General features: G+C 31.8%; 1 protein-coding gene across 3 annotated transcripts; it reads left to right on the top strand.

Annotated features, from left to right (window-relative positions):
- LOC143079765 (b(0,+)-type amino acid transporter 1-like) lies at window positions 1-25,265 on the top strand. Of its 3 annotated transcripts, none has more exons than XM_076255346.1 (13): window positions 1-80; window positions 12,625-12,866; window positions 13,037-13,138; window positions 13,594-13,866; window positions 14,572-14,697; window positions 15,307-15,406; window positions 16,439-16,483; window positions 16,992-17,115; window positions 17,714-17,817; window positions 18,134-18,230; window positions 18,699-18,851; window positions 20,292-20,460; window positions 24,359-25,265. In XM_076255346.1, exons 2-13 carry the CDS (start codon window positions 12,665-12,667, stop codon window positions 24,424-24,426), a joined length of 1,563 nt encoding a protein of 520 aa, XP_076111461.1. In that variant the 5' UTR covers window positions 1-80; window positions 12,625-12,664; the 3' UTR covers window positions 24,427-25,265. The 3 variants fall into 3 exon arrangements, with proteins under 3 accessions (XP_076111461.1, XP_076111462.1, XP_076111460.1); XM_076255347.1 differs by lacking the exon at window positions 1-80 and adding an exon at window positions 5,486-5,561; XM_076255345.1 differs by lacking the exon at window positions 1-80 and adding an exon at window positions 11,512-11,668.
- The last annotated feature ends 1,338 nt before the right edge of the window (window positions 25,266-26,603 follow it).

Below are 26,603 nucleotides of genomic sequence, written 5' to 3' on the forward strand. Positions count from 1 at the left end.
GTATGTAAAGGCAGTGTATATATATCATGTATATAGTGAATATAATATATTGAGAGGAAGTATTAATACAATCATATACAGTAAGTGTGAACATGATAACGTTTTCACAAGTCTGTATCAATAGCAGAATGGCATGTGATTCCCTATTTATAAATTCGAAAGTCTTTTATATTGTAGTCGTACTTTTTTTTAAAGACGATGAATTGCACACCATGTTATCAAATTAACTCTTTACCATTCGGCAAAAATTGCACTATTTTTGCCGCTGAGGAACGATCAAATTTCAATCAATCATAACTATCTTATTACTGTTAGTAGGCTTATCAACTAAGAATTTTTATAAAATAGTTTTTCAGTAATATTAATGACAGGTTTGTAAAAAAAAATATCATCTTTGATCACGTGATAATCAGTCCAATGTCACGTGACAACAACAAAAAACTCAGAAAATTGTAAAATTTCGATACAAAATGTCCTTTTTTGAAGTTTATTTATGGAAATAGTATCAACAGAGCATTCAAATACAATGTTAGAAATAACATCTCTAAGAAAAAGAACCCTGCATGGTCTATTTATGTGATAAACAGCAATTTTTATAGCCAAACATGATATGTGGGTGATTTGGGTCAAAATTGCTATTTTCGAGCTTTCTGGGTAAAAAACGTATAATTATAGCTAAACTGTGCAACTGAAGTGCATCCACACTTTAATCCCTACAATCATTTCAAAGACAGAAAAACAAAAGTCTTGCCGCTTCAGAATCCCATAGTTATCGATTTGTAATAGATTATCTTAACATGTATGTCTCTATTACTCTAAAAATGACTATAAACAAAAGACAGACAATTAACTTTGTCACAAGGAAAAAAACATTTTCAATTTGAAATTAGAATTAAAGTAAAGTTATTTAATATTTGTGTTGGTTTTTATTAAACTGCACATTCATCCTTGCGAGATGCGAATCCGGATCGCTTGATTACTAGCCTCAGATGCATCCCCTCAGCTACGGAACCAGACGGTTCATCTTGATTAAATTCATACTTATTTTCAATGTTATTTGTAATATTTATTTTTATGTTGACCTTTCACATACAAATATTATATTGTAACAAGATATTCAGAAAGACGTAAAAACTTTATTTTTTTTACATCTTTAAAAGAACACACAATGTGGGATGGTCTGTACACCAGGGGGTAAGAGGAGGAAAAAAAGGGGGGTTAATTATGATTTTAATTCAAAAACAAGTAACACAAGTAGTAAGAAATGCATTTTATTTATACTATTTGGCCTCTGGAACCACAATATGCACGTTTTTACTGGTATGGGCAGAAATTCTAAGAAATAGTTGCTGAAAATTACTGACATGTTGACAATGTTCACTGTTTGTATTCGTTTTTCGTAGAAATTAATAAAAAAAAAAAAAAAATAACTCAATGAACCTTCATTTTATAAAGCTCAACACAAACCTGAAAGAAAAAGATCCATAACGGACCGATTTTTGCGGTTTATAGCAACCAAACACAATATTTTCATAATTCGACATTAGCACAATTCTAAAGTTTTTTTCTATTAAATTTTAGCTGATTTTTTTTTCAAACGATGATAGCTTAATTGCTTTATTCAACCACAAAGATCAACCCCAAAACACACAACTGCAATTTTAACGTGTAGCGGAAACTCACAGGTTTCATTTAAGCCCTTGGTGAAATTTGTTGATAGTCAAATGGCAAAGAATTTAAGGTTTGAATCCAAATTTTACGCAAAAAAGTGCTTATGACCCGAATTCGGGTCATAGGAACGGTAAAGAGTTAAATACAAAGTAAAGCAAAAATACCTACTGATAATAAAACATGATGAACCAGACATAACGGTTCAATATTACGGGGTTTTCGGTCTCCTCTACGCCGTTAGTTAAAGACAAGCCATCATTAGGTACATGCTGTGTTTTAAAGACAAAAAACATCGTTTGGTATGTATGATGTAGTCCCTGAATATGCTTTTAATATATCTAAAAATTGAGAATTCAAGAATACCTGAGGCATTGTTTAACAGAACCCAAATTCAGTTATTTCGTAATTACACTGTTGTGGTGTACATTAAAGCCCAATTAGTATAGCTATTACATATATACTCCATATGCAAGTCTTTGGTATTATTGATGTCTATATTGGGAAAATGGTACTTTCAAAATAGACATATCCCGTTTAAATTGAACCGGGTGTGAATATGTGCATTGCTGTAGAAATGAAAGTATATCTCTAGAATAAGACATTACAAAAAGGTTTCTGCAGTTTCCAACTTGGATAATAAATCAAGTAAAACAACATCATTCAGCCTCCGAGTGTATCTCGCGAGAACGTCTAGACGATTTTTTAAAAGCTATAACTGTTTAACTTATTTATTCAAAGTGTTATGACTTATGTCAAGACTTACAGCTTTTCACATGTTTTAACGTTTCTTCAATATGACACTATCATCTACAAAATCGTACAATTTTTCATGCTTCTATAATTTTACGATCATTTATTCAATTTTTTTTTTAATTTTATTTCTAACAGTATAAATGACATAATAAAATATCAAGTAGGTTATCCTTAAACACAACTTATTTGAGTCAACCGGATTCAAATTTTGAATTTACGTGGTTCCGCGCGAAAACTTTACACAGTGTCGGGCAACAAAGGCACACATCTTGCTGTCCTTTTCTTTACTTGATCTATTGTCTTGATGTTAAATTTTGTTTGGTGGATCCCATACTATTCTTGCATATTACATTGTGGGTTTTACTATGGATACATATATGCAGCCGTCTTTACAGGTGTTGTTAAATTTGTTGAAGACAGTTCCCTCTAGAATTACGCTCTGTTCTCCATTATGTAGGAATGAGCGATCTATCTGTTGGTTTAATGATTGACGCCGTAATATTCCAATTTATGTAGTGAGATGGTTTGGCACCTTGTCAAATGCTTTTGCAAAACTCTAGTAAAATGGTATCTACTTGGTAGTTTATTTTTAATTTTGGTGCAATGTCGTAGAAGGTTACGTTTAGTAGTGGTTTCACAAGATCGTCTTTTGTGGAAACCATGTTTTGCATTAGAAATTCGAGTGTGGTCCATTATGTTAATGTGTACGATATTTTCTGAGGAATTTCATGTGCTGGATGTGAGAGATAATGGTCTGCACTAAAATGCTAGGTACTTTCCATCTATTTTGAAAAAGTTGAACAACACATTTGCTTATCTCCAATCTTGTTGGACGTCGCCAGTGTTCAGTGATGTTCGATATACAGCTCTGTAAGAATGGGAGCAAGTTTGCTTGCTGTTGCTTTCAGTATAAAAGATGGTATTGAATCTGGACTAGTGGCTTTATGTGATTTAAGATTTTTATTTAACAATTTGTGAACTCCATTAGTGCTAATTCTAATATCGTTCATGGTAGACTATGAACTTGTTCCTTAATTTAGGAAATTGTTTAGGTTGTCTTAAGTAAATACTGACTAAAATTGATTATTTAGAGTGAAAGTTTTGCTCTTATTGTCATTTTGGAGAAATCCCATTTTAAGTTTTAATAGAGCAACTCCTATCCATCTTGGTCTTTGCTCTTGACATATGACTATGATTTCCTTGCGTTTTCTTTATAATCAGAGCTACCTTAATGTACTTCCTATTAGATTTCCTGATTTCCAATTATACTTCTTGTACCTAAACATATCCATACATTTCTTTAACTTGTTCTTGCCTTTCTTTTGGACTTATTAATCGGTTTTAGACCATTACTGACACTTAACTACTAAACTAAAGCATAATGAGGCATTTCTCATTTGAGTCAGTAAGATCTACAAGTTAACTTTTGTTTTATTCTCGACTCCTAGGAGTCGAGATTAAGAATTGAACGATGGACAGATAGTGCGTGAATTTTTCTTGCTTCCTGATTGGAAGATATTACGAGACGTGAATAATCAAAGTTTATTGATTGGTTAGGACAATCCAAACCAAGTAAATGTCCTTCAATCCCGTAGAGTATCGGATTTGTCCTCTCTATTTTAGCAATTAGATTTTACACAGGTAACCTTTATCTATAAATAGTCGAATCTTCTGGAGTAAACAACAACGTTAAACGATAATAATTCATAGCGTGTGACTATGGAACGCGGGAAGCACATTAATAGATAATCACAATTTGTCGGGGATAATGATGGATTATCGGTCGACCATTATAGATGTACGGCGTAAAGTATACTTTACGGTCGACCATCATAGATGGTCTAATTAATGTGAATCGCGCGCAGACAATGATAGTTACTTCTTTGATAATGCATTAACAGTCGATAAGGTGAATTGTTTCGAAAATGATAGTTAACCTCGACCAAGTGAATTAAAACACAAGTCGTAAATTCGATAATTTTAGATAAAACCGGAAATGCTAGCCAATTGTAAAATCGATTTTGATTGGCGGTCAACTTTTTCTTTGGAAGTTGATTCCTTGAAGTTAATTCCTTAAAGCAAAAGTTACCCTTTCTTAAACATGTTCAACAGGTGTTTTAAAAAATGAATTTCGGACTTCACAAATTGAGACATCCTTGTATTGATTATGATGGTAAAGTGCATCGGACTATTCGTGCAACAGAATGAACACAAGAGGAACATAGTTTCCAATTTTCAATCCACGAATATTGAAGCTTCTTGTAAAATTTTAAAGTTCCACACATAAATAAAGTTTTGTTTTATCTATCGTTTACACAGTAAAATACCTTTTATTATCATATACATGTATATTTGTATTTTTTCTTTAAAAGGTTTGATTTTTACAGGTAAATGCATATTACAGGTGGCTAGATTATCACATGTTTACCTGTTATATTGCTAATAGGTGTCAGAAGTTAAATTTCTATAACAACTGGCCCCAATAAAGACGTGACCTCACGTGTTTGGTAAATTTGCTGATTGATGCACGTGGCTATTCTAATAAATGAATTAATCTACAAAGCGAGAGCACTTTCCATTTTCATCAGCTAAGAGTCGAATAGCCTTTTTGAAAGGCTAACGCTTGTCATTTTTTGTAATAAGTTCTACAGTTACTATTGAACTTTTCATCGGAAATTATACTCAGAAAGATTGGTTTATTTCGCGTTCAGCATTCTTTTTTCTTCAAATGTGTCTATGAGAAGCGTAAGTAATAATTGTTTGGTCTATTTTTTTTCTATATTTTTAACTTGTATATACTTGCGCTTGTTAAATTGCAATGTCCATGAACTCTTCTCTTAATATCATATGTTTTCTCTTGTTATTTTGATATGTACTTTACCATTTCATAATACTATTCAGAGAAAATTTTCAAATTTCATGGTCTATACAAAATGGTTTATATACATTTAATATATATTATTTTTATTGATCTGCTTGAAAAATTAATGGTTTTGAAATAATAACTTAAAAAAATAAACCCAATTCGTTTTGAAGGACGCAATGGATGAATAAATATCTATATCAATCCTGTTGACATGTCCTATAAAATCTAAGTCATTTAGTATATAGGTATTGACTTTTACCATAGCTTTCGTGTAAGTAACTTGTTTATATTATAACGTTTCAACAAAATAATGTATTTTTATTATTCAAGTTTGAATATTGTACAGAAGATTGGTTGACAATTTTAATCAAAATAATATAAAACAATAAAATAAAAGAGAATTCATATAAAAACAAAACTATTGAAAAAGCTTGTAAAGATAACTGTAGTAACATGTTTGTTGGACCATGAATTATTCTTTCCACAAGGAATAAGCTTTTGTTTCAAAAGTATTGTGTTGTTACGTATGAATATATGAATATGGGGTGGGGGGTGGGGGTTGGGGGTGTAAATTGTGGGCAAGTAGATGATTTGTAACAAGTTTCAAATGTTATTAGCACTCATTTCCTGCACGAGAATCTCAGCTGAAATGACATAATGAAACCGATTATCATTGTTGTAAACAAAACAATTAAAAATGATCAACATGATGTACAAACGAATAAAAGAAAAATTTTAGTTAGACAGCAACCCAACGTCATAAATAACAAAACACATCTTAGTATCATTCCATCTTAAACATATTTGCAATATCTTAAAAATATCCATGACGAAATAATGAATTTTATTGAATAAATATGCTTCATTATTAGTTTCATTCTCTTCGTGAAATATAAAATTTAATGTACATTTACACAAATTGATGTTGTCATGTCACGTTGTGTACGGAACGGAACTTGTATGACATCCCGATTCCGTTGCGGTCGAGCAAATTGTTGTACTTCCCTTTGCTAGATTTTAAAACTTGCTTTTATGACACCTGGGCTACACCGCCTAAACTGTGTCTCGCGCCCAATACCACTCCGATAATTAGGTGATATAAGAATATTTAGTGTTGTAACACAAGATGAACGGTTATGTGGCATATTCTTAGAATATCTTCTAGATTCGCAGTTTCTGTTCGTCGTAACGGATGATTCGACATCAACCACGCATTCACAACATTGCCGTCTGTTTTTAAAATACGTCTTGCATTTTTAATATTGATGTAACTATAAAAATTTTGCTTATTTCGTAAATCAGGAATTAAAATTGATTTTAAAAACACTAAAGTTACAACTTGTAAAGGCAAGTTTACATACTTTTTAACAATGCATAACATTTTCCATTATTTCAGAGAAAATTCACTTTGAACTTTTTTTCATCGGTTTAATAATAAATAATTAATGTATTAATTATAAAAGTATAATTCAAGTGATAATGTGTCTGGTATTTTGGGAATAAACATCAATTCGCATAGTTTAAGGTAAGTAGCAATAATTGAATTCGCTTTTATTCTATCCTACTGGCGGCTCCAATTTTCGGACCATGGCGGTCGTCACCATTATAGTTGAATATACAATGGAGCATTGCAGTAAAAAGAATATTCTGATGCCTGCATAGTGCATAGAATAAATTTCACAGTTGAGAAACATTCGGTTGTGTTACGTAGTTTGGGATTTTAATGAGGTTGATATAAATCTTTATTCGTGTATTTAATTTTAAACAGCGAATTTATTTGTTTCTAAAATTACGTGAATTTATATTAAACAAGAATGTGTCCATAGTACACGAATACCCCACTCGCACTATCATTTTCTATGTTCAGTGGACCGTGAAATTGGGGTCAAAACTTTAATTTGGAATTAAAATTAGAAAGATCATATCATAGGGAACATGTGTACTAAGTTTCAAGTTAATGTAACTTTAACTTCATCAAAAACTACCTTGACCAAAAACTTTAACCTGAACTTCGCACTATCATTTTCTATGTTCAGTGGACCATGAAATTGGGGTCAAAACTATAATTTGGCATTAAAATTAGAAAGATCATATCATGGGGAACAAGTGTACTAAGTTTCAAGTTGATTGGACTTCAACTTCTTCAAAAACTACCTTGACCAAAAACTTTAACCTGAAGCGGACGGACGAACGGACGGACGAACGGAGGCACAGACCAGAAAACATAATGCCCCTCTACTATCGTAGGTGGGGCATAAAAAAACACTTTAATATGTATATGTTCATCAGTGCTTCTGTACTGTTGTATAATGTGCAGTAGTTGCTTCACAAAAGGAATCAGTATTTACTATAATCGCCATATATAATAGTCCATTAAGTAGCCAAACAAAATATGTCTGTTAAAACAAATACAAGTACTTTTGAATTCGAATTTCTTTGATAACTGATTAAGATTTATTTTACAGAACATAAATTCCGTTGCCAAATAAAACATATTGATTTTTAAAAAGCTTTAAATCAGATCCATTTCATTGTTGCTCTGTAGCTGCATTTCCATTCCAATAGCCTTCTGAAGTTCATGCATGTTCTTCATAGTGATGCTTCTTTAATAGATGTTCGTCGTATTTTTCTTAATAATTAGATCCTTTTGAAATATAAGCATTTTGTTGGTTATCAATACCGTATTTCACCCATCAAAGATCAATTCCAGTATATCTTTAACATATCATTTTACATTGAATTGGAAGTTTAAGAAATTTTCGTTGCATCTATATCGGCTACAGCAAATTAATTTGAGCTCATGAATACCAATAACAAAGCTTTACATTGGTAATTGTTACTGTTTGGCACGTTTTTAGAGGTTGCTCGTAACTTCATAGCTTCTTGATATTTGGTACAATGTACAAAGTTAACTTTCGAAGCTGATTATACGGTATGGGTTTTGCTCAATATACTTCCTATAGTTGCTTACAACGTCATTTGAACTATGGTTATAGTTGTGTCATTTACAATCATATCACTTCCTTACTCTCATATTAATTTTTATACTTTAAAATTCTCTGTTGTTTGTTGTATAATTTCCTTTTAATAAAATGGTCAGATAGAGGGGCATAGGTATAAAAATATGTAAACATAAGCACATACTGCATCTTGTTTGGTGCGTCTGTAAAAATAACTGCACGCGCTGGTTTAAAATCGAAGCGTATAAGCATAAATATTAGAAATCACAAGCAGGCGTGTAGCTACGTTTACGTCAAAATGGCCGGGCGTACACTTGCATTTTGGTAAAAAAATATTGTAATCTCAATAAATTAAAAGGAACTGGTTAAAATCATATAATCATTGTAAATCATTCTTCAATGGCTTGTATAATTGCGAATAAAAGTAATGAAATTTGCTTTTCAATCAAAAGGTATCGTATTATACATTTGTTCATTTTCTGTCAAAGCCGGTCTGAATCTACTGTGAATTGTATTTACTTTGCCTTTGTTTAAAGCTATTCATTATTTGTTGAGATTTGCATTTCTGTCGAGCGTGCGACATTTCAGTCGCGAAAGCGAGACATAACGATCCTAGATTCGTTGGCGGCGTCAACATTTAGGTTCATCCTGTTGTTTCAAAGATTTTTTTTAGATATCAATAATGTTGTCAAACATTCATGAAATTTTACGAAAGTTGGACATATATTTAATTTTCCTGTATTTACTGATAAAAGGAATTTCTCTTTGCAATTACAGCCGATTACATTGAGTGTGTAGTACGTGAAGGTAATATCTTTGGTTAGCTTGCTTGCTAGCTGAACAGTGAAGTCATTATTAGGTTAGGTAAACCACCCTCCTTTAAGAGTAGCCTAGTCCTACAGACAGATAGATTGGTTATCTGTTGGACTAGTCTACTCTTAAAGGAGGGTTATTTAACTAACCTAATAATGACTTAACGGTTCAGCTAGCAAGCAAGCTAACCAAAGATATTACCTTTACATTCACACTAAATGCAATCGACTGTAATAAGTAGACACAGTCTAGGGTTTTAGTTTGTTACACATCAATTACTTTGTCAAGCCTTGATCGAATTTTATGAAACTTAGCAAAAGCTTTTTTATGATTAATGTCTGAAGCAAAACTTTAAATAACTTGAAGAATTTTGTTTTATTTTTCAGTTTATGGACTTATTAGACCGTTGGTTTTCCCGTTTGAATGGTTTTACACTAGTAATTTTGGGGCCATTTATAGCTCTTTTTTTCGGTGTGAGCCAAGGCTGTGTTGAAGGCCGTACATTGACCTATAATGGTTTACTTTTATAAATTGCTATTTGGATGGAGAGTTGTCTCATTGGCACTCACACCACATCTTCCTATTATATTATCTTTTTGCAATTAACAGACGGTCTGGTATTATTTCTTTACATGATAAATTTGTAAACCTTCATAGATTGTCATGAAACTTTGACAGAAGAAGATAAAGAAAAAGTATCTAAAGAAAATGTTCAATTCGTTTTAAATCCTGGAATGGACTGATAAATGTTTTTTTGCGGGAAGCAATTCCAGGCGAGAACCAGGGTTCCACAGAACCCTTTACGAATTTTATAATACACCTGAAAATCTATCAAAATTAATTATCTCATGTCCATTAACGAGATTTGTACATAAAAGGGGTCTTGATTGTGTGATTGCTTTACCCAAAGACTCCTTTTAAACATATTCTGAAGTAACTGGTTTGGACATTTTCTCTAAAACCAAACCAACACAATGAAAAAAATAAACATAAAAGATAAACAAAATAGACTCTAAAGTATGTTGCTATTGATGAGTTTTTAATGACAGAAATGATATCTCATTCTTGAAAACTCTTTTGCTTCAGGGGGCTTCGTCCCTCGAATCCACTACCAACATGTGCTATAACCTGGACACGATGGGGCCCTCAGACCTCTTGTCGAGCTTCGGGCGTACACTTAAAAATGGCCTGGCTACGCCACTAACGAGACTAGTTCAGTGATTTCAAAAGCAGCGTCTGGTAATTTTCATGTATCATAATTTACAATCTAAGCATAACAAATCTTAATTCGATAGTATTTTTGCTTTCCATTGTCTTTTCTTGGTGATACTTTTTCCTCTAGAGGCTAGTTTAAGATATTCAGACATACAGGTAAATTGATACCCTGCGGGACTCAGAATCGGTAAGACACAACATTAACTATAAAAGAGTGTTAGTCCTACTTCGATCGAAAATGACAAAGTACTATTTCTTGATATACTAGTTGATCTTTAATTTTAATGTTTGCAAATTTGATCATCTATATACTTTTTTCCGTTTGTGTCAAAGTTTAAATAGTAGACATCAAATGAATAATGAATATATTCTACGTGATGCTTACTGATTTAAGCTATAAATGTTCTTTAACAATTACATGACTTTTAAATGTATGTTTAGATTCTATATTTTTATGCTCTTTTTTGGACTTGAGCAGTACGGGGTGGGGTGGGGTGGGGGGATGTGTTGCTTTCTCTTTGATGTTATTTTTATATTTCACAACATAATTTTGTTAACAGGCCTTGTGTGAAATATTTGTAATATTCTAGTTTGTTGATAATGAAGCTTCTTATTTCAGAAGAAAAATTATGCATGGAAGTCATAATATGAAAAATTAGCCACAGTGCGATATAAAAGTTCTGATGATATATTTTGGTTTCATGCTCGCAAGCGTTTTAGTATCTTTTTGCTTTTATGTGTGACTGAAAGTTTACTGTTTAAAAGCTACAATTTGAGCAGAAATGAGAATTTATATTATATTTGCCTCCGTCGTTGTCGTCGACAGTCCGTAATCTTATTTAAAAAAAGTTTCACCTATGAAACAACAAAGCCAACTATTTAAAAATTGTCACTAATGTTGTTTGATGTATTTTCTACGAACGATCTTCTTTCGGATCTTATGTATCAGAGGCGAACGGGAAAATGGCTACCAAAGCTGAAAATACATTGAAGGGACAAATCGCAGCTTAAAACTTTTTTTTTCTAAAAAGAATTTAATGAAGATTCGATGTACTAGTATGCTTACTTTGATGTTGCTTTTATCATAAACACGAGGGAAGATCAGTCAACATGACCGAAATCGTCAGTTGACTTAATTTGAAGTTAAGGTTATTATCCTTATAAATAACTTGACCTTAAAGCACATGGGCTCACGTCTTGGAGATAATCTTATTCTTTGTAGTACGTAAACAAGTCTCATATCTTTATTAGACAACTTTCTGTTTGTGTATAGGCGTTCATAATGTATGGACTATCTTATAACATCGAAAAGTTAAATAAATTGAGTTTTAGGTATTAGATGCCACAACAAATACAATGAAATAGTAGGAATTGTTTAAGTTTTTTAATTGTGAGTATGAATGTTAATCATGTAAAATCATCTTTTAGTGAACTAGTATATTTTTTGTTTTATAGTTCAATCAATAAATTCTAAGTTTTAAAATCAAGTAAATAGAATAGAGAATGGACGATTTAAGCTTCCCAGTTGTGAACTTTCCATTTCTATGTAGCAACATTTCAGCAGCACCTGTATACGGAGTATATATATATATATATCTCCCATATGATACGATATTCCCTGGCTTATATTTCCTCGATAGAGGGTTGAGGCTTGCGGCTCCCAAGGAACCTATTACACCTAGAGTTCCAAATGATTAAGTTGAAATCATCCCTTCGTAAATTTTACGGACGCCATCACGAGTTAGTTAACCGTTTTTAGAATGTATAACGGATATGTTCCTAATGTCGTAACTACAACCCGTTCCCTTTCCATGAATGTGACCTACCAAACTAGACTGTTTACCGGGTTTGTAATAACATGAGTAACACGACGGGTGACACATGTGGAGCAGGATATGCTTACCCTTCCGGAGCACATGAGATCACCCAAGTTTTAGTGGGGTTCTTGTTGCCTATTCTTTATCTTTCTATGTTTTGTCTTGTAGACTATAGTTTGTCTTTTTCTTATTTAGCCATGGCGTTGTCAGTTTATTTTCGATCTAGGAGGTTGAATGTCCCTCTCGTATCTTTCGCTCCTCTGGTAAACAGAAGGTATTTCCGATGTTGAATTAAATATTTCTATGTATGTTCTGTTATTGGAATAATGTTGGAATAAAGATTGGTTGGTGTTCATTTTAGTTGGTTTGTCGGGAAAAAAATGTATTCCTCTATCGAATGCACCGTCCCTTCATGGTACGATGGAAGAAATGATATATCTATGATTATTATTATTTTCTGTTACCTGTTTTAATAATTACATGAAAGAAACTTTAGGTCTTTATTTTCAATGATTTTATTTAACTTCAGAATATTCTTTCCCAAAGTCAACTGCAATTACTGATAAATCATGCGGTATGAAGCTAAAAATGGTAAAACAAACAATGAGATCAGCAACGGAAACGGAACAGAAAAATACAAGTATGATCAGTTTGCTGTTGATGATGACCAAAATGGAGGACTTGATAGTGAAAAAAGTGATACTGGTGTCAAAATGGAGAGAAGTTTGGGCCTTATCAGCGGGACAGCTATAATAGCAGGCACTATGATAGGTACAATTTTACATTTATCTTTTTGAAATCCATTTTGGGTAACAGTAAATAAATATGATCATGCATACACTTTTTTTAGAGGAATATGTATTCTTATTAGTTACATGGATGAAAAAGTACTTTAAAAAATAAATATTATTTATTGACGTATACATAACTTGTAATTACAGGTTCTGGTATATTTGTATCTCCTAGAGGAGTTCTGTATGGAGCAGGTTCAGTGGGAATGAGTATGGTTATTTGGCTTGCTTGTGGAATACTGTCGATGTTTGGTAAGATTTGTGTTGTTTTTGATTATTTATATGGTTACAGCCTAATCTATTACTTACACTTTTCTCATTTGTTTTTAATAATAAATTGATACTTGTTCAGTCAGCGTTTTAGGGGCGTTTTTTCGTCTTCAAGTGTGCGTTTTTCACGAGATAAAAAATAGCCCATCTTTAATGCGACTAAAATTAAGTTATTTTTCACATTTTTCATTATTAATCGGGTGTTTATAGTTAATTGTTTATGAAATGTGAGTGGCGTTTATCGTTAAATTGTTTTATGTAAAAATGGCTACACACTTTGAAAGAGGGAGTACAGATTTGATACAAGACGGTGTAGGAGATATCATTGTTTCAGACACATTAAAACTGTACAACTCACTTCGATGAATTAAACGCATGTTAATACAAGCTGTAGATTGCAAGATGTATCTTATAGACTTATTTTTTGTTTATTTTAGGAGCACTGACTTATGCCGAATTAGGATCTACAATTCCTCTATCAGGCGCAGAACACGCTTACTTTATGGAAGCATTCTGTCAAGATAAAAAGCGACGTAATTTGTTTGGACGAATTCCTGCGTTTTTGTTTGACTGGATATGCATTTTTATCATCCGAACAACTATGTTTGCTGGAATGTGTTTTACTCTTGGTACATATGTAACTCAACCTTTTTACCCAGATTGTGCGCCACCACTTTATTTGACCAAACTCGTCACTGCCATTGCAATGTGTAAGTTTACTTATACCAATGTTGAAAATAAGCCGACGTATCATTATTGATCATCATTGCAGTAAGTCTACAGGTACAATATGAATTAGTCTTTGTTAAATCAACAATCAAAACAATATAGTAATTCTATAAAAATATAATTCTAGATATTTGTTTGCTGCTTTCTGTTCTATGGTCGGGTAGTTGTCTCTTTGACACATTCCCTATTTCCATTTTCAATTTTATTGTCTAAAAGAAGATAAAAGCTAGATTTAACAAATTCTATGAAATATTGTGCACGTGTGCGATAATTAATCCATAATTTTTAAATAATGAATCGAAAGCTCCTATAAAATGCCTTCAGACAAAAACAAATGAAGGAATGGGGTCACCGTACTTTTCTTTCAATTAAACGATATAGAACATTTCTTTATAAACCAAGTAACCGAATTATATTTTTATCTTTAATCTAGGTTTGAATCTATTCTGTATTTTTAACTGTTGTTATCTTAAGTAAAATAAATTAAATATAACTATCTTCATTTAAAAGAGAAGTCTAACAAATGATTTGCTTTCTCCTTTAATAGTTCCACACCTAATTCTGTCTTACAGAAGGTTTTTGAACTTCTTTTATTCTCTCTTTATCAGGTTTTATGATAATATGCTAATATGTCAATTCATTTCAAAGTGTTTCCTTATAACGCAAGGGTACATTTTCTTTTCTAGTTATACTATGCTTTATAAACTGCATGAGTATCAAGTTTGCTGAAAAGATTCAAGTGTTTATGATGGCCGTGAAATTAGTTGCTGCTGTTATCATTGTTGCTGGTGGTTGTTACAGTCTGTCTCAAGGTGAGGGAGTGGTGAGGTGGAGTTTGGATAGAATTGATTCTTATTAATTAACAAATATGTACGCCTCACACTATTTTAATAATAAGAAAAAAACTGTCGCTGTTACTGACGAATCACTTCTGACAGCACATATGGTTACTTTAGAATTTGCGTTTCAGCCAAAGAGCTTATCTAGAATAGTGCTAAGATGATTGCATAACAAGAAAACACTTTTTCAAATATCACATATCTATAATAAATACAACCACAGATAAACCAAAATTGACAAATGCAAGACATGACCAACAATTTCAGTATTTTAAGCATCATGAGTAGTATTATCAACACAGTGTACCGGAACGTGGGTGTTATTTTCACTTTTGTGAATGAAAAATCTATTGCTAAAGTTTAGTTGGAGTGGGATTGAAGTTAAAACATACAAGTCAAATGTTCAAGTTCTGATATAGAAAATAGAATTAAAACTCTTATGAATATTCTAAATTTTGAAAATCAAAATTAGTTTCTTCTTTGCAACATGATGATAGTGGTATAACAAACAAACCAGAGAAATTTCACGCCATAATGAAACATTTGTTAACGAAAGTGATTTCCTTTAATATCTAAATACAGGAGATACAGAAACCCTTGCTAGTGGTTTTGAAGGGACAAGTACAGACACAGCTATGTTGGTGCTTTCGTTTTACAACGGACTCTGGGCCTATGACGGATGGTAAGCTTGATCAATTATGATATTAGTTCATATCAAACTTATAATTTCAAATAATTCAAAGTCTTATAAATTAAGCAGAAAAATGAAATATGTCATATTTCGTCAATTCAAACGGCAGGTTTAACTTTTCCGCGCTTCTCTTTTGCTTATGAAATGAAAAAATCATCAAGGATGGCAGGCTTATCATTGTGTATGCATGATGCGCAATTCGTTTTCAAAACTCATTGGTGACACTCTAAGTAACAGTTAAAGTATAGAGGGTGACATTTGTTGTATCGAACAAAAAATATGTAGATTTCAGGTAGTTGTCAATATTTTCGTAGTGGATACTAAAAGTTGAGCATTTTGAAAAATTAACAGGGTACTGACTATAAAGCAACAGTGATGTAAATTGATTGAAAGTTGGTACGTTTAAGTTTGTGTCACACTGCCTGTCATGGGCTTTGGCTCTGTGGGTTCCTGATCAAGTTTAACCCAGAAATTATCATATAAGGAATAAACAACGTAATGCTTTTAACATGTTATTTTGATAGCAAACGCAAACATAAAAAAAGGCAATATTGTTATGTCCTTCGCCTTTCTTGTTGATAGATGTATGCTACTATGATCTTGATTGGTTGGTTAACGAGTATGTTTTTATTTTTTTAGTATCACTTATTAATATAACGTAATTTGAAGCATTTAACCATAAAAGTGTCGGTATTTTAGGCTCTTTTGAGAGCATCTAATTTACGCCCTGTTTTTGTGGTTAATACAAAAAGATAGCTTTCAAACATTTAGGAGCTATTTCAGCAATTTAACCTTATGTCATGGAGAAACATGATAACATTTAGGATATCCAATAAAATTAACTGGCATCATTGTGCAATTGTAAAAACATAACTGTCATTCGATTTTTTATTAGTTAATCAATTCATTCACATGCAGATAATGTACAAAAAAATATTTCACAATTGTATAATATACACGTATCTGAAGATGTTAAATGAGTATTGTACCTATAAAGTTTGCCTTTTCATTTACTTTTAACAGGAACAATTTAAACTTTGTCACTGAAGAATTAAAGAATCCCAAAAAGTGAGATAATATTAATAATATGAGAAATTTTACCACTTTATTTAAGATGGCACAACTTGAAAAGGATTTTTCATCAGAAAATTCAATATCTTCGATCTTTACTTCTTTTTGCTTCATCTTATTGAGAATCAGTCGATGGAAATATTTGAAAGTTATTTTTTTTTATCTGGGTGTTAAACGAAATTTAAAATGAAAATATGTCGACATTTTTCATGGCAGTTCCATTAACAAGATGAATTATTCATATTTTCCTTCGTACCATAGCGTTCAACTCAAGTACTCACCTGTTGTTGTCACTGGCTTTTTTATAATACAAATCGGTTTTTTGTTTATCGGGAAGAGGTTCATGTACAATGTAGTTAAGTTAGTTTATATTTTCTAACAGTTTTCCAAACCGATTTCTATTCAGCTTCACCAATATTTGTTAAACCTCAAATTTTGTCCTGATCTTTTTTTTATTGATACCGGTAATTAGTTTTGACTTTTATATGTTCTTTGATCATTTCAGAAACATACCAAGGGCTATATGTATAGCTTTGCCGTTAGTCATGGCTGTATATCTATCAATAAATGTTGGGTATTTTGCAGTACTGCCAAAACAAGAGATTTTATCATCAGACGCTGTTGCAGTGGTTTGTATATACATTTATTATTTAAGTCGCGATACCTTTTGTTTGGGAACACGTGTATAGCTTTATATTGTAAAACTAAAAAGGAAATACGTATATGAACAATTATAGAGTAAAATTTATTTTACAACAGTTATATTACTCATTTAAAGTTATTTTATTTTGCTCGCAAAGTTAAGCATGTATGAAGTCAAAATGGTTGTCGTCGACTTCAATAGTTTTGATATACAGTCAAAAACGGTAAATGTAATACAGTAGGAAAATAATTTTAGAAAAACAAATTTAAATATTTTGGCCAAGAGCATCTCTGCAGAGACATGTATTGTCGAAATGCGCATGTTGTGCAGGAAAATTGGTACCGTAAATGTAATTAACGTATATAAAATTCCTTTTCTTTTCAATCATCACTTCCCTGCCATTTGAAACTACAATGGTAAGCGGTGTTCAAAGACAGTTTATTTATTAAGTAAACATATATTGTGCAAATTAAGAAATTTTCTATTCCTTGTTGCCTTCACTGTTGTTTTTAAACTGTCCTTTCGTTTATAATGGTTTATTCGCTGTGGTTTCAAGTATATGACAAAAACCATTTTGTTTTCAGTTATGGGGTAAAAGGATACTAGGTGTTATGCAGTGGATAATGCCTATGTTTGTTATATGTTCCTGTTTTGGCTCAGCCAATGGATCATTATTCTCAAGTGGGAGGTACGTTTGTAAAAATCTGAGATAAATATAAGTCCCTTTGGTATATATAATTTTCATAGTAAATTGGATTGTTTTCGTATAAGACCAATAAGACTTATTTATTTTTTAGTTCAACAATGATTTGTATTAATAGTTTTTTTCCTACTATATAAATCCTTTTGTTCCAACAACATTGTTTTTCATTATTATTTATTTTTATGTATGTTCGGTTTCTGTTAAAATGTAGTATATAATGAATTTTGCATAAGTATAGTTTGTGACAAACAAAATACAAATAACATAAAACACACGCATTTTACAATAATTATATTTACAGGTTGTCATACGTTGCAGCTCGTGATGGCCATTTACCATCTGGTATATCATTTTTACACGTGCAAAGACATACTCCAATTCCTTCCATGATCTTCACGGTAAATAACATTAAGTATACAATACATCAATTGATAATAAACAAATAAATTAATATGCAAACATAGTACTCCAATGCAGTCCCTATAAAAGTATCAGTACACGATGATGCCAATTTGGCTATATTTCAAACAGTTGTAACGAGATTGGACACTTAAAAGAGAGACAAAAGATAAAAAAGGGACATGCATAAATCGAATATAAACTAAATACACCGTTGCTATATAAGAAAAATTACAAAACTATATTTAACAAACCACATCATAGAAAAACTATAGAGTGAACAACTCGAACCCGAACAAAAACTGGTGGTTATTTCAGGTGCTCTGGAAGGGTGTGCAGATCCTGCTCCACATGTGGCACCAGATTTGAATCACATACACCGTGCCAATATCAACAGGCTTATAATGACGCAGTAGTTGTTATAATAATAACCCAATGATCGATGTTCTAACATAAATATCTTTCAGCTGACCCTTTCGACACTGTTGATAATTCCATTTGATCTTGGTGCTTTAATTGGAATCTTTAGTTTTACTTCATGGCTATTCTATGGTGTATCAGCAGCAACAGTTTTATTGTTGCGATACAGAAATAGGCACAAGAAATTGGACTCGTATAAGGTAAAGTAACCATAAAGTTGCACATGATTTTTAAAATAAGATAAATTTAATTAGATTAAAGATCCGATACATCACTTTTAGTTTCTCATTTAGACTATTTAATTGAATTTAAGATTTCTTAAGCTATGCTTCCTTTATTCTAGAAATGTTTCAGCCTTTTTTATCTTCATTTGTATACTAAGCATGCTAAGTTATATGTATAGATATTTATTTTTATAAACCGAGTAGATCTAGATCTAAAATGGATCATGTTTCAAATGCAATAAACGTTCGAATCTATGAATTATCATTATCCATGTTATCATGTGGTTGTCTCATTTCATAGTGGTGATCGATCAAGGTCGTTTTGGTATCTTTAAATCAACATCTTTAAACTATCTGTTTGGAATCCTTGAAAGAAATTCTCGCCTGTGTTCTGTCGAAAATAGTGTTCTGGATCCATATACACCAATCAAGGAAAGTAAAATGAAAGGAGTCTATGTGCGATTATATAACCTATGTGGTATTGGAATACTTATTCTGCTACGATAGACGTATTTACTTTCAATACACATTTACTTCTTAATGTATAATGAACTATGTGTTGTGTCTTTATAATTTTATTTACATTGATGTAAAAGTATCATGGTCTAAGTGCCAATGAATTGAATAAAATTGACCCTATTCATCATTCAATAATTAACAAATGAAAAAAAACACATTCCCTGTTGAGGCAGATTGAATACTGTTTTTCCATAGTATTTGAAATGATGTTCTTGACGAAAATCCAACTTTGGTAGCAACTTTTTATTGACATTAATAAATCGAGTTCAACAAAATAAAATTTGTAAATGGTTCCCAGAATTTCATGAAGGTTTAGCAAAATAAAGTAAAGATGTAAAAAATAACCCTTCTTTTTTATTAATTTAAGAAACATCGTCAGTTCGGATAATTTTCTGCAAAAACTTGTTTAATTATACGAATTCTTCTTGTACGATAGCAATTGTATGAACTTTCTATGCATATCATGTGCAACAACTGGTTTTAATTCTTCAGCAGATCGAATGTTATTTTCCCCATAGCAAAACATTTAAATTGCTTTTTTCTACATATGGTCAAGTGTGTGAACCTTAAATCTCCTACAGTAACATTGGAATTAAATATACTTACAAACGAGCTAACATTTACATTTAACTTGTTTAATACACACACGAGCAACAGAAATAAAGGAAATTGCAATATCTATTTCTTATTGGATTAGAATGATCGAATAGAATCAATATTGACAGAATGATTTTGTAACATTTGTAGGGATTCTTCTAGACTTAATTACTTTCCTATTAAAACATGTCCAAAAGAGAATAGAAGAAAAGAATGCAACGTAAAAGAAACAGAGAAAGAGATAACTTGTATATATACATATGACAGTCCTGCTTATTAAATAACTTTTGTGTTTTTCAGGTTCCGTTGTTCATTCCAATAGTAGTGATACTACTGTCGACGTTTTTAGTTTTAGTTCCACTGATTTATTTACCTAAACCAGAGTATAAATATGTTGTTTTATTCATGGCAGTTGGACTTTGTATTTATTTTCTATTTGTATATAGAAAAATCAAAGTGCCTTTCGTAGGTAAGTTTAAACGCTATACTTAGAGGGTTCAAGAAATTCACATTTACATTTGTATTGTTAGCTTGATGAACACACTTAAACAATGACTTTAAAACCTGTTTGGCACATAATTAAAACAGTTGGAAGGTAAAATCAAATACGAAGTTGAAGAACATTAAAAACCCAAAATTCTAAAACTCTTGTTCCAAAAACTGCTAGACGATCTTTAGGTTGCAGTCTTGTAATTGACTGCTCTATAGGCTTACATGCAAAACAGCTGATCTTTGAAAATTAAAAAATTAAAAATGCTACATAGAAAATTTGTTTCATGTTCATATTATGTATGTACTAATGTGAAATTGTGATTTAATCGAGAAAAAAAAAGAGGGTCATGCCACGATGAATAAAAAGTTACGTAATCCTGAAGTCAAAACATTTTGTTTCTACTTTTTGTTTGCTATTTTTACTAGGCCGCACCACTTCCAGTAAACATGATATCCTTACACTTTCATGGATTGATATCCTCCAAAAGATGCAAGATTTTTTAAAGTCTATATATATGTTTCAATTCAGCATAAACCTATAATCAAACAGAAAAAATTGAGTTCAGAAAAAAATTCAGAAAAAATGCACTATTTTGTTTCCCTGCATGTTTTGACATGCACCGGAAACTGGAGTTGTAATACAAGACTGGTACCTTTATTTCTGGGAAAAGAAAACCCTTAGGACTTCCAATAAAATTTTATAACAGTAGATTTACAGGAAAAAGATATTTCATAATATTTCATGTCTACACAAATGTGCTGAACACTTAACTGGTGAAAAGTAAAATCACAAAAATACTGAACTCTGAGGATAATTCATTAAGAAAGTCCCTTATAAAATGGCAAAATTAAAAAGCTCAAACACATCAAATAAATGTGATGCAATCGAGGATAAACGTCCACCAGCAGTGGCATCTTACCAGTGGTAAAATAACAATAAAGCTTATGAATTAGTATACAGTCCGTAACAGAGAAGTGATCGAATTGATGTTTCTTTACCGTCAAAATTAGCTACGTTATTGACAAACTTAATTGAGTAGTGACCGAACTATTGGTACTTTAACGTTAAAAAGATTGACAATGCTGACAAACATGTGTCGATAATCAAGTTTTAATACCGATAATATTGAAAATAATTCTAATAATATGAAACAAAATATGTCCATGCACCATTTCGATTGGGCGAAAAGTAATCATTTCTTCAAAGTCAGAACAGAAAAAATTTATGGGAGGACGTCTTGATAGTATTATTTCCTTTACAATTTTACCCAAAACTAAAAGAAATATACTGGTAAACAATTAAAAAGGTGTTTGATAGGAATGAAGTCCTTTATTTTTTCGGACTACAATGTGTACCGTATGTGTGATGGATTTGAATTCAATCAATAACTTTGAAATGTTTTCTCATATGTATACACAAAAGGGAGGACTGGTATTTGTACTTCTGTTAGAATATGTCTTCGTCTGTTTCACATGCCAAACTTTTTTCTAGTACAGTTTAAACGGGAAAATTTTGTTGACAATTTTTTTTTCATGACAAAATATTGAGGCAGCAGATTTTTTAAGTCAAAATCAGGGTCAGGATATTGTTTTCTAAAAACTACCAGGCCCCTTCCTCCATGAAAATTAAATGGTCCGTGGCAAAAATCAAAAATTCCCACATGTTCAACTTCAAAATTTGACAAGATTCTATTCTTAACTGTCGGATAATATACTAGGATAACATAGAAAATGTCCTGTATGGGACGATTCTGTACTCATACTTCACGCATAGTTGGGTACAAGTGTCCTCGTAGTGAACGCACCCGACTACGCGTGCAGTAAAAAGTGTACTCTTACGTCGGATACCGGGCAGTTTCTTTGTTATATCTGTACTTTATCAAATACATGTACATGTTAATATTTACTTAATATTAAATAGGTAAAAATTATTGCTGAAAGCCTGTTCAGGGTTTCTTTCTTGTGTATGATTATATAATTTTTCACATGCCTGAACTCATTGACGATAATGTAAGGTGCTCTATTAGAAAAAAAATGGATTTCTAGTTCGGGTCTGAAAAAGAAATTTCGCCTTTTCTTGAGCCTGTTTTGTACATTTAGTTTAACAGATATGATCCAATGGAAATTTCCACATGGAACCTTCGGTAAATAGGAAAATGAAAAGATATGGGGTAATTTACAGAGAGACCACACTCCATCCATGAGAAAAACGGAGGGAATTTAAAAATCTAGAGGTCTCCACAAGGCTTTCTACAAGGGTGGAATCTAACTCCTTCTGAAAAGCTCTAAATCGCTCCAACGTGTATATACGTTTGGTCATCAAGAGATTCTGGTTTCTCTTTTTATGTGTTATAAACCTTCAATTCGGATTTGAATTTAATTTACCGAAACATTTCCGTACATTAAATCTTAGGACGGTCAGAACATTTTAAGGACGCAACAGATCGAAGTACAATTTTAAGTAGTACATACAATAATTCAGCTTCCTGTACATGTTCATGAACTCCTAAATTTTGAATGTTGATTTCTTTAAAAAACACCATTTTTTTACAATAAAAAATCTCAAAATGTCCGTTAACAATGAAAAAGTTTGACCATGAAAAATCACATATCTAAGAAAAGCAGTCGTTTAATTGATTATAAGAAAGTTTCAGTATATCATGTCAAATTTCTTTAATTTGAGAGTTTTCCTTCAGTTACAAATGTAGCTCCATGTCTGATGGCGAAATAAAAATGAATGTCTCAGAAAGTGGTGAATTAGTTTCCATAAATGACAGATGAATCGGGCCAAGCTTAGTAACTTACAGTAAACAGACTACTGTAACATTGACGCACTCGTCGAACTGTTTAAAAGATTTGTGTTTATGACCAAAAATTTATATACAACTTCATTTATAAATTAATCTGAATTTCATAGCGCGTCGTCACAATAATGAAAGTTATAAAAAAAAATCTATAACCAGCAGATCTATACTTCTATAAAGAAAGTATTCTTGTACAAAAGGGTATTTATTATAAAATGGTCCTAACTATAGAATAGATAGTTTACCACAGAAATCTTAAACGGAAGTTTCGACAATTTTAAACAGAAGAGATTTGAAAATAAATTTAACTTTAAATAAACACTGAAATAATTTTAATAACTCGAAGGTGTAAAGAATAAACCAACAATCTCAATCTTTAAAAGTGTCTTCATTGCATTAACCGACGAGTTTATGTTTACAGTAGAAACAGTGGATGTGACTCCAATAAATTCATTATCATTGTAGTCATGAATATTTATCGCTTATATTAAATTGATAAAGATTTTATCGAGGTCGCACCAACTGTTTCTACAGCTAAGATCAGTTACATGTAACATGATCTCGTCGATTCGCACGTCGAAGCAATTGTTTATGACAGAACACACATTCTAGATTATGTATTTTTGTTTCCGTCAGTTCGAAAGTATTTGATCATTTCAACTCCTTTGTATTTCATAATATGTGTCATGAACAAAGACATATGTTCGATGTTGAATAATGATTTCCTCGTAACAAATGATAGAAATTTCGGAGATCCCGTATTTGATCCTTTACCGTTAAAATGAAAATGCCAATGACAGAGGTTTTATTATAAAAAATGTTTTACTGTGTTAAAAAAACTTCGACTTAAACAATGAAAACTTACACGTTGGACATGAAATATTTTGTCGATGAAGAAAATTAAATTATGTCACGTTTGTCGATAACGTAACTTATTCTGACGGTAAAGAAACGCGAATTCGATCACTACTCTGTTACGGGCTGTATCAGACGAGCGTTTGAGATACACAAGACTCATAAGTAACAACTTTTCGATGATTTTTGCTTATTTGTTTTTCCTATTCGTTGCAGATTCAGCGACTCGACTGATGCAGAAACTTCTAGTGGTAGTGCCGCCTTCTCAGGAAAAAAGCTATTAGATTAATTTCAAATATTTGATGAAGAGAGATTATGTCTTTAAACTTTCAAATTGTCAACAAATATGCTCCATTTCCACGCGTTATTTTAACCTAACTGCCATGAATTAGCCGTGCAAGATTGTGTGATGTGATAAATTTCCACCACGAATGACTACTGTATAGCCAGTCAAGGTCTTTAAAAACTGCCATTTGTACACTAGTTTCCAATAGTTAGAGCTATTTGGTTCAAGTGTATATTATAAGTGAATAGTGAAGTAAGAAAATTCTCTAGAATCAGCATGATGTCATTACTATGACCCATAAGCGCATTGACTTCGGTTCCTCCATTTATCACATAATATGTTATTTTAGTGTTTTATAATTTGTTTGTAAACTTGTTTCGTCTTAGATAGTCGTTTGAATTCAATAAGTTCAACAGACTTGTTACCTTGTATCAGTAGATTGGTTGTTTTTAACAGTTTTGAGAATATCATGGGGAAGAACAGACTAATAAGATACAGAAAAACCTGTATAAACCGGCCGGCTATGGGACTATGAAAAAGGTCCGATTTAGACAGCGGGTCGGTTAACCAGGTTGCTTTTTTCATATAGATATTATGTCAACAACTAACAAAGTACGCTTTTGTTGTAAAAAGTGGTCAATATTTTAGCAAATGCATATCAACTTTTTGCAAGAATAAAGTAAATCCTTTTTCGCAAAAGAATTGATCATGATTGAATCTTGCGAATTGAAATACACAAAAGGGATTACAAATACCGATATACAACCCAGTACAATATATCGCATTCAGCACACTCGACAGGCATAGATAACTTTATTAAAACATTTTAAAATTTTGTGTCATAAATGCTCTTCAACTTTGTACTTGTTTGGCTTTCTAACTATTTTGATCTGAGCGGCACTGATGAGTGTGGCGTATTTAATTATATGCCTGATACCTTTGGTGACTATATAAAAAGAACGCAATTCTTGATCCAAATATTCTTACTTAGTAAAAACTGACATAATGTTGATTTATATAGTAAGCAGCTGTAGTTTGACCGACTTTATTTAATTTTTTTAACTCAGTTCATTGGAGTAAAGATCTCAATCGTCAAAATTTCAAGATCAATCTTCATCCCAATTTAGAATCTTGGTTAGAAAAACCAAACAGTAATTGACATATCGCTTACCTCAAAATAATCGTTTGACACTACTGTTTAATAAGACGTTTGACTACCTTACTTTGTTTGAAAAGTATACGAATTCCAACACAAAATATATGGTAGATCGATCATTTTTCAACAGAATTTAGACATTCACTACAATATAATTATGGCAGTCCTCACTTCTGTATTAATCTATTCATAATGACGGATTTCATCGTGGTAAATACAGCAGGAATTGTTGAGAATGTTGGAAACAACAAATTTCGCTGCAAATAGCGCTTCAATAGAAGTAAATAGTTTATGCCAATTAGAGGTAAATATACAAAGACAGCAAGTAAGAACTTCATACGAGTTTCATAGCATTTTATGCTACAGTCACAAAATATGGGTCTATTGCACCTTTAGTTAACTTTTCCCTGGACGAAATATTTGAAAAAAGGACAAAAAAGGACAAAAGACAAGCCTATCAGATAATAACTTGATTACAGACAGAGGCTTTTTCTAAATTAACAAAAAAAATGTTTCCCAAACTGCTACTATGCCTGTGTTGGTCAATTTATTTGATCCTCTAACCAAATTAAGAAGGACTTTTTTATCTCAATATACAAACATACATAAGCATATTTCAAGCTCTATATCACTAGTAGACTAAACTTGTTTTGAACAAATTAAAAAGAAAAACCATCAATTCTACTATCAACAATATGGTTTAATCGACAGGTTTACGTGTAGACATTCCTTACGAAGGTAAAACCCAGAAGAGCATGTTGGACGCATTATATTTACAAAGTTTTATTTTACCGTTTTTTACCTCTTATAAGGAATAAGAGACAATCGAGGAATAATTTCCTAACAGGGGAAATGTACATTATAATTTGGATTGTTTAAAGAAAAACGTACAATAAGAAATATAATAACAAAAATCCCTAATCAAATGGCAAATTCAAAAGCTCAAATAATCAAACGAATGGATAACAACTGTCATATTCCTGACTTGGTACAGTCATTTTCTAATGTAGAAAATAGTG

This window comes from Mytilus galloprovincialis, chromosome 6, assembly GCF_965363235.1.
Source record: "Mytilus galloprovincialis chromosome 6, xbMytGall1.hap1.1, whole genome shotgun sequence".
Classification (NCBI taxonomy): domain Eukaryota; kingdom Metazoa; phylum Mollusca; class Bivalvia; order Mytilida; family Mytilidae; genus Mytilus; species Mytilus galloprovincialis.

What these genes read in the sequence shown, in the direction of transcription:
- LOC143079765 (XM_076255346.1), top strand. Translation starts at nt 12,665, where the DNA reads ATGCGGTATGAAGCTAAAAATGGTAAAACAAACAATGAGATCAGCAAC. An exon ending in TTGTTACAGTCTGTCTCAAG is followed by an intron (nt 14,698 to 15,306) that starts GTGAGGGAGTGG and finishes ATCTAAATACAG; the next exon opens with GAGATACAGAAACCCTTGCT. An exon ending in GAATTAAAGAATCCCAAAAA is followed by an intron (nt 16,484 to 16,991) that starts GTGAGATAATAT and finishes TGATCATTTCAG; the next exon opens with AAACATACCAAGGGCTATAT.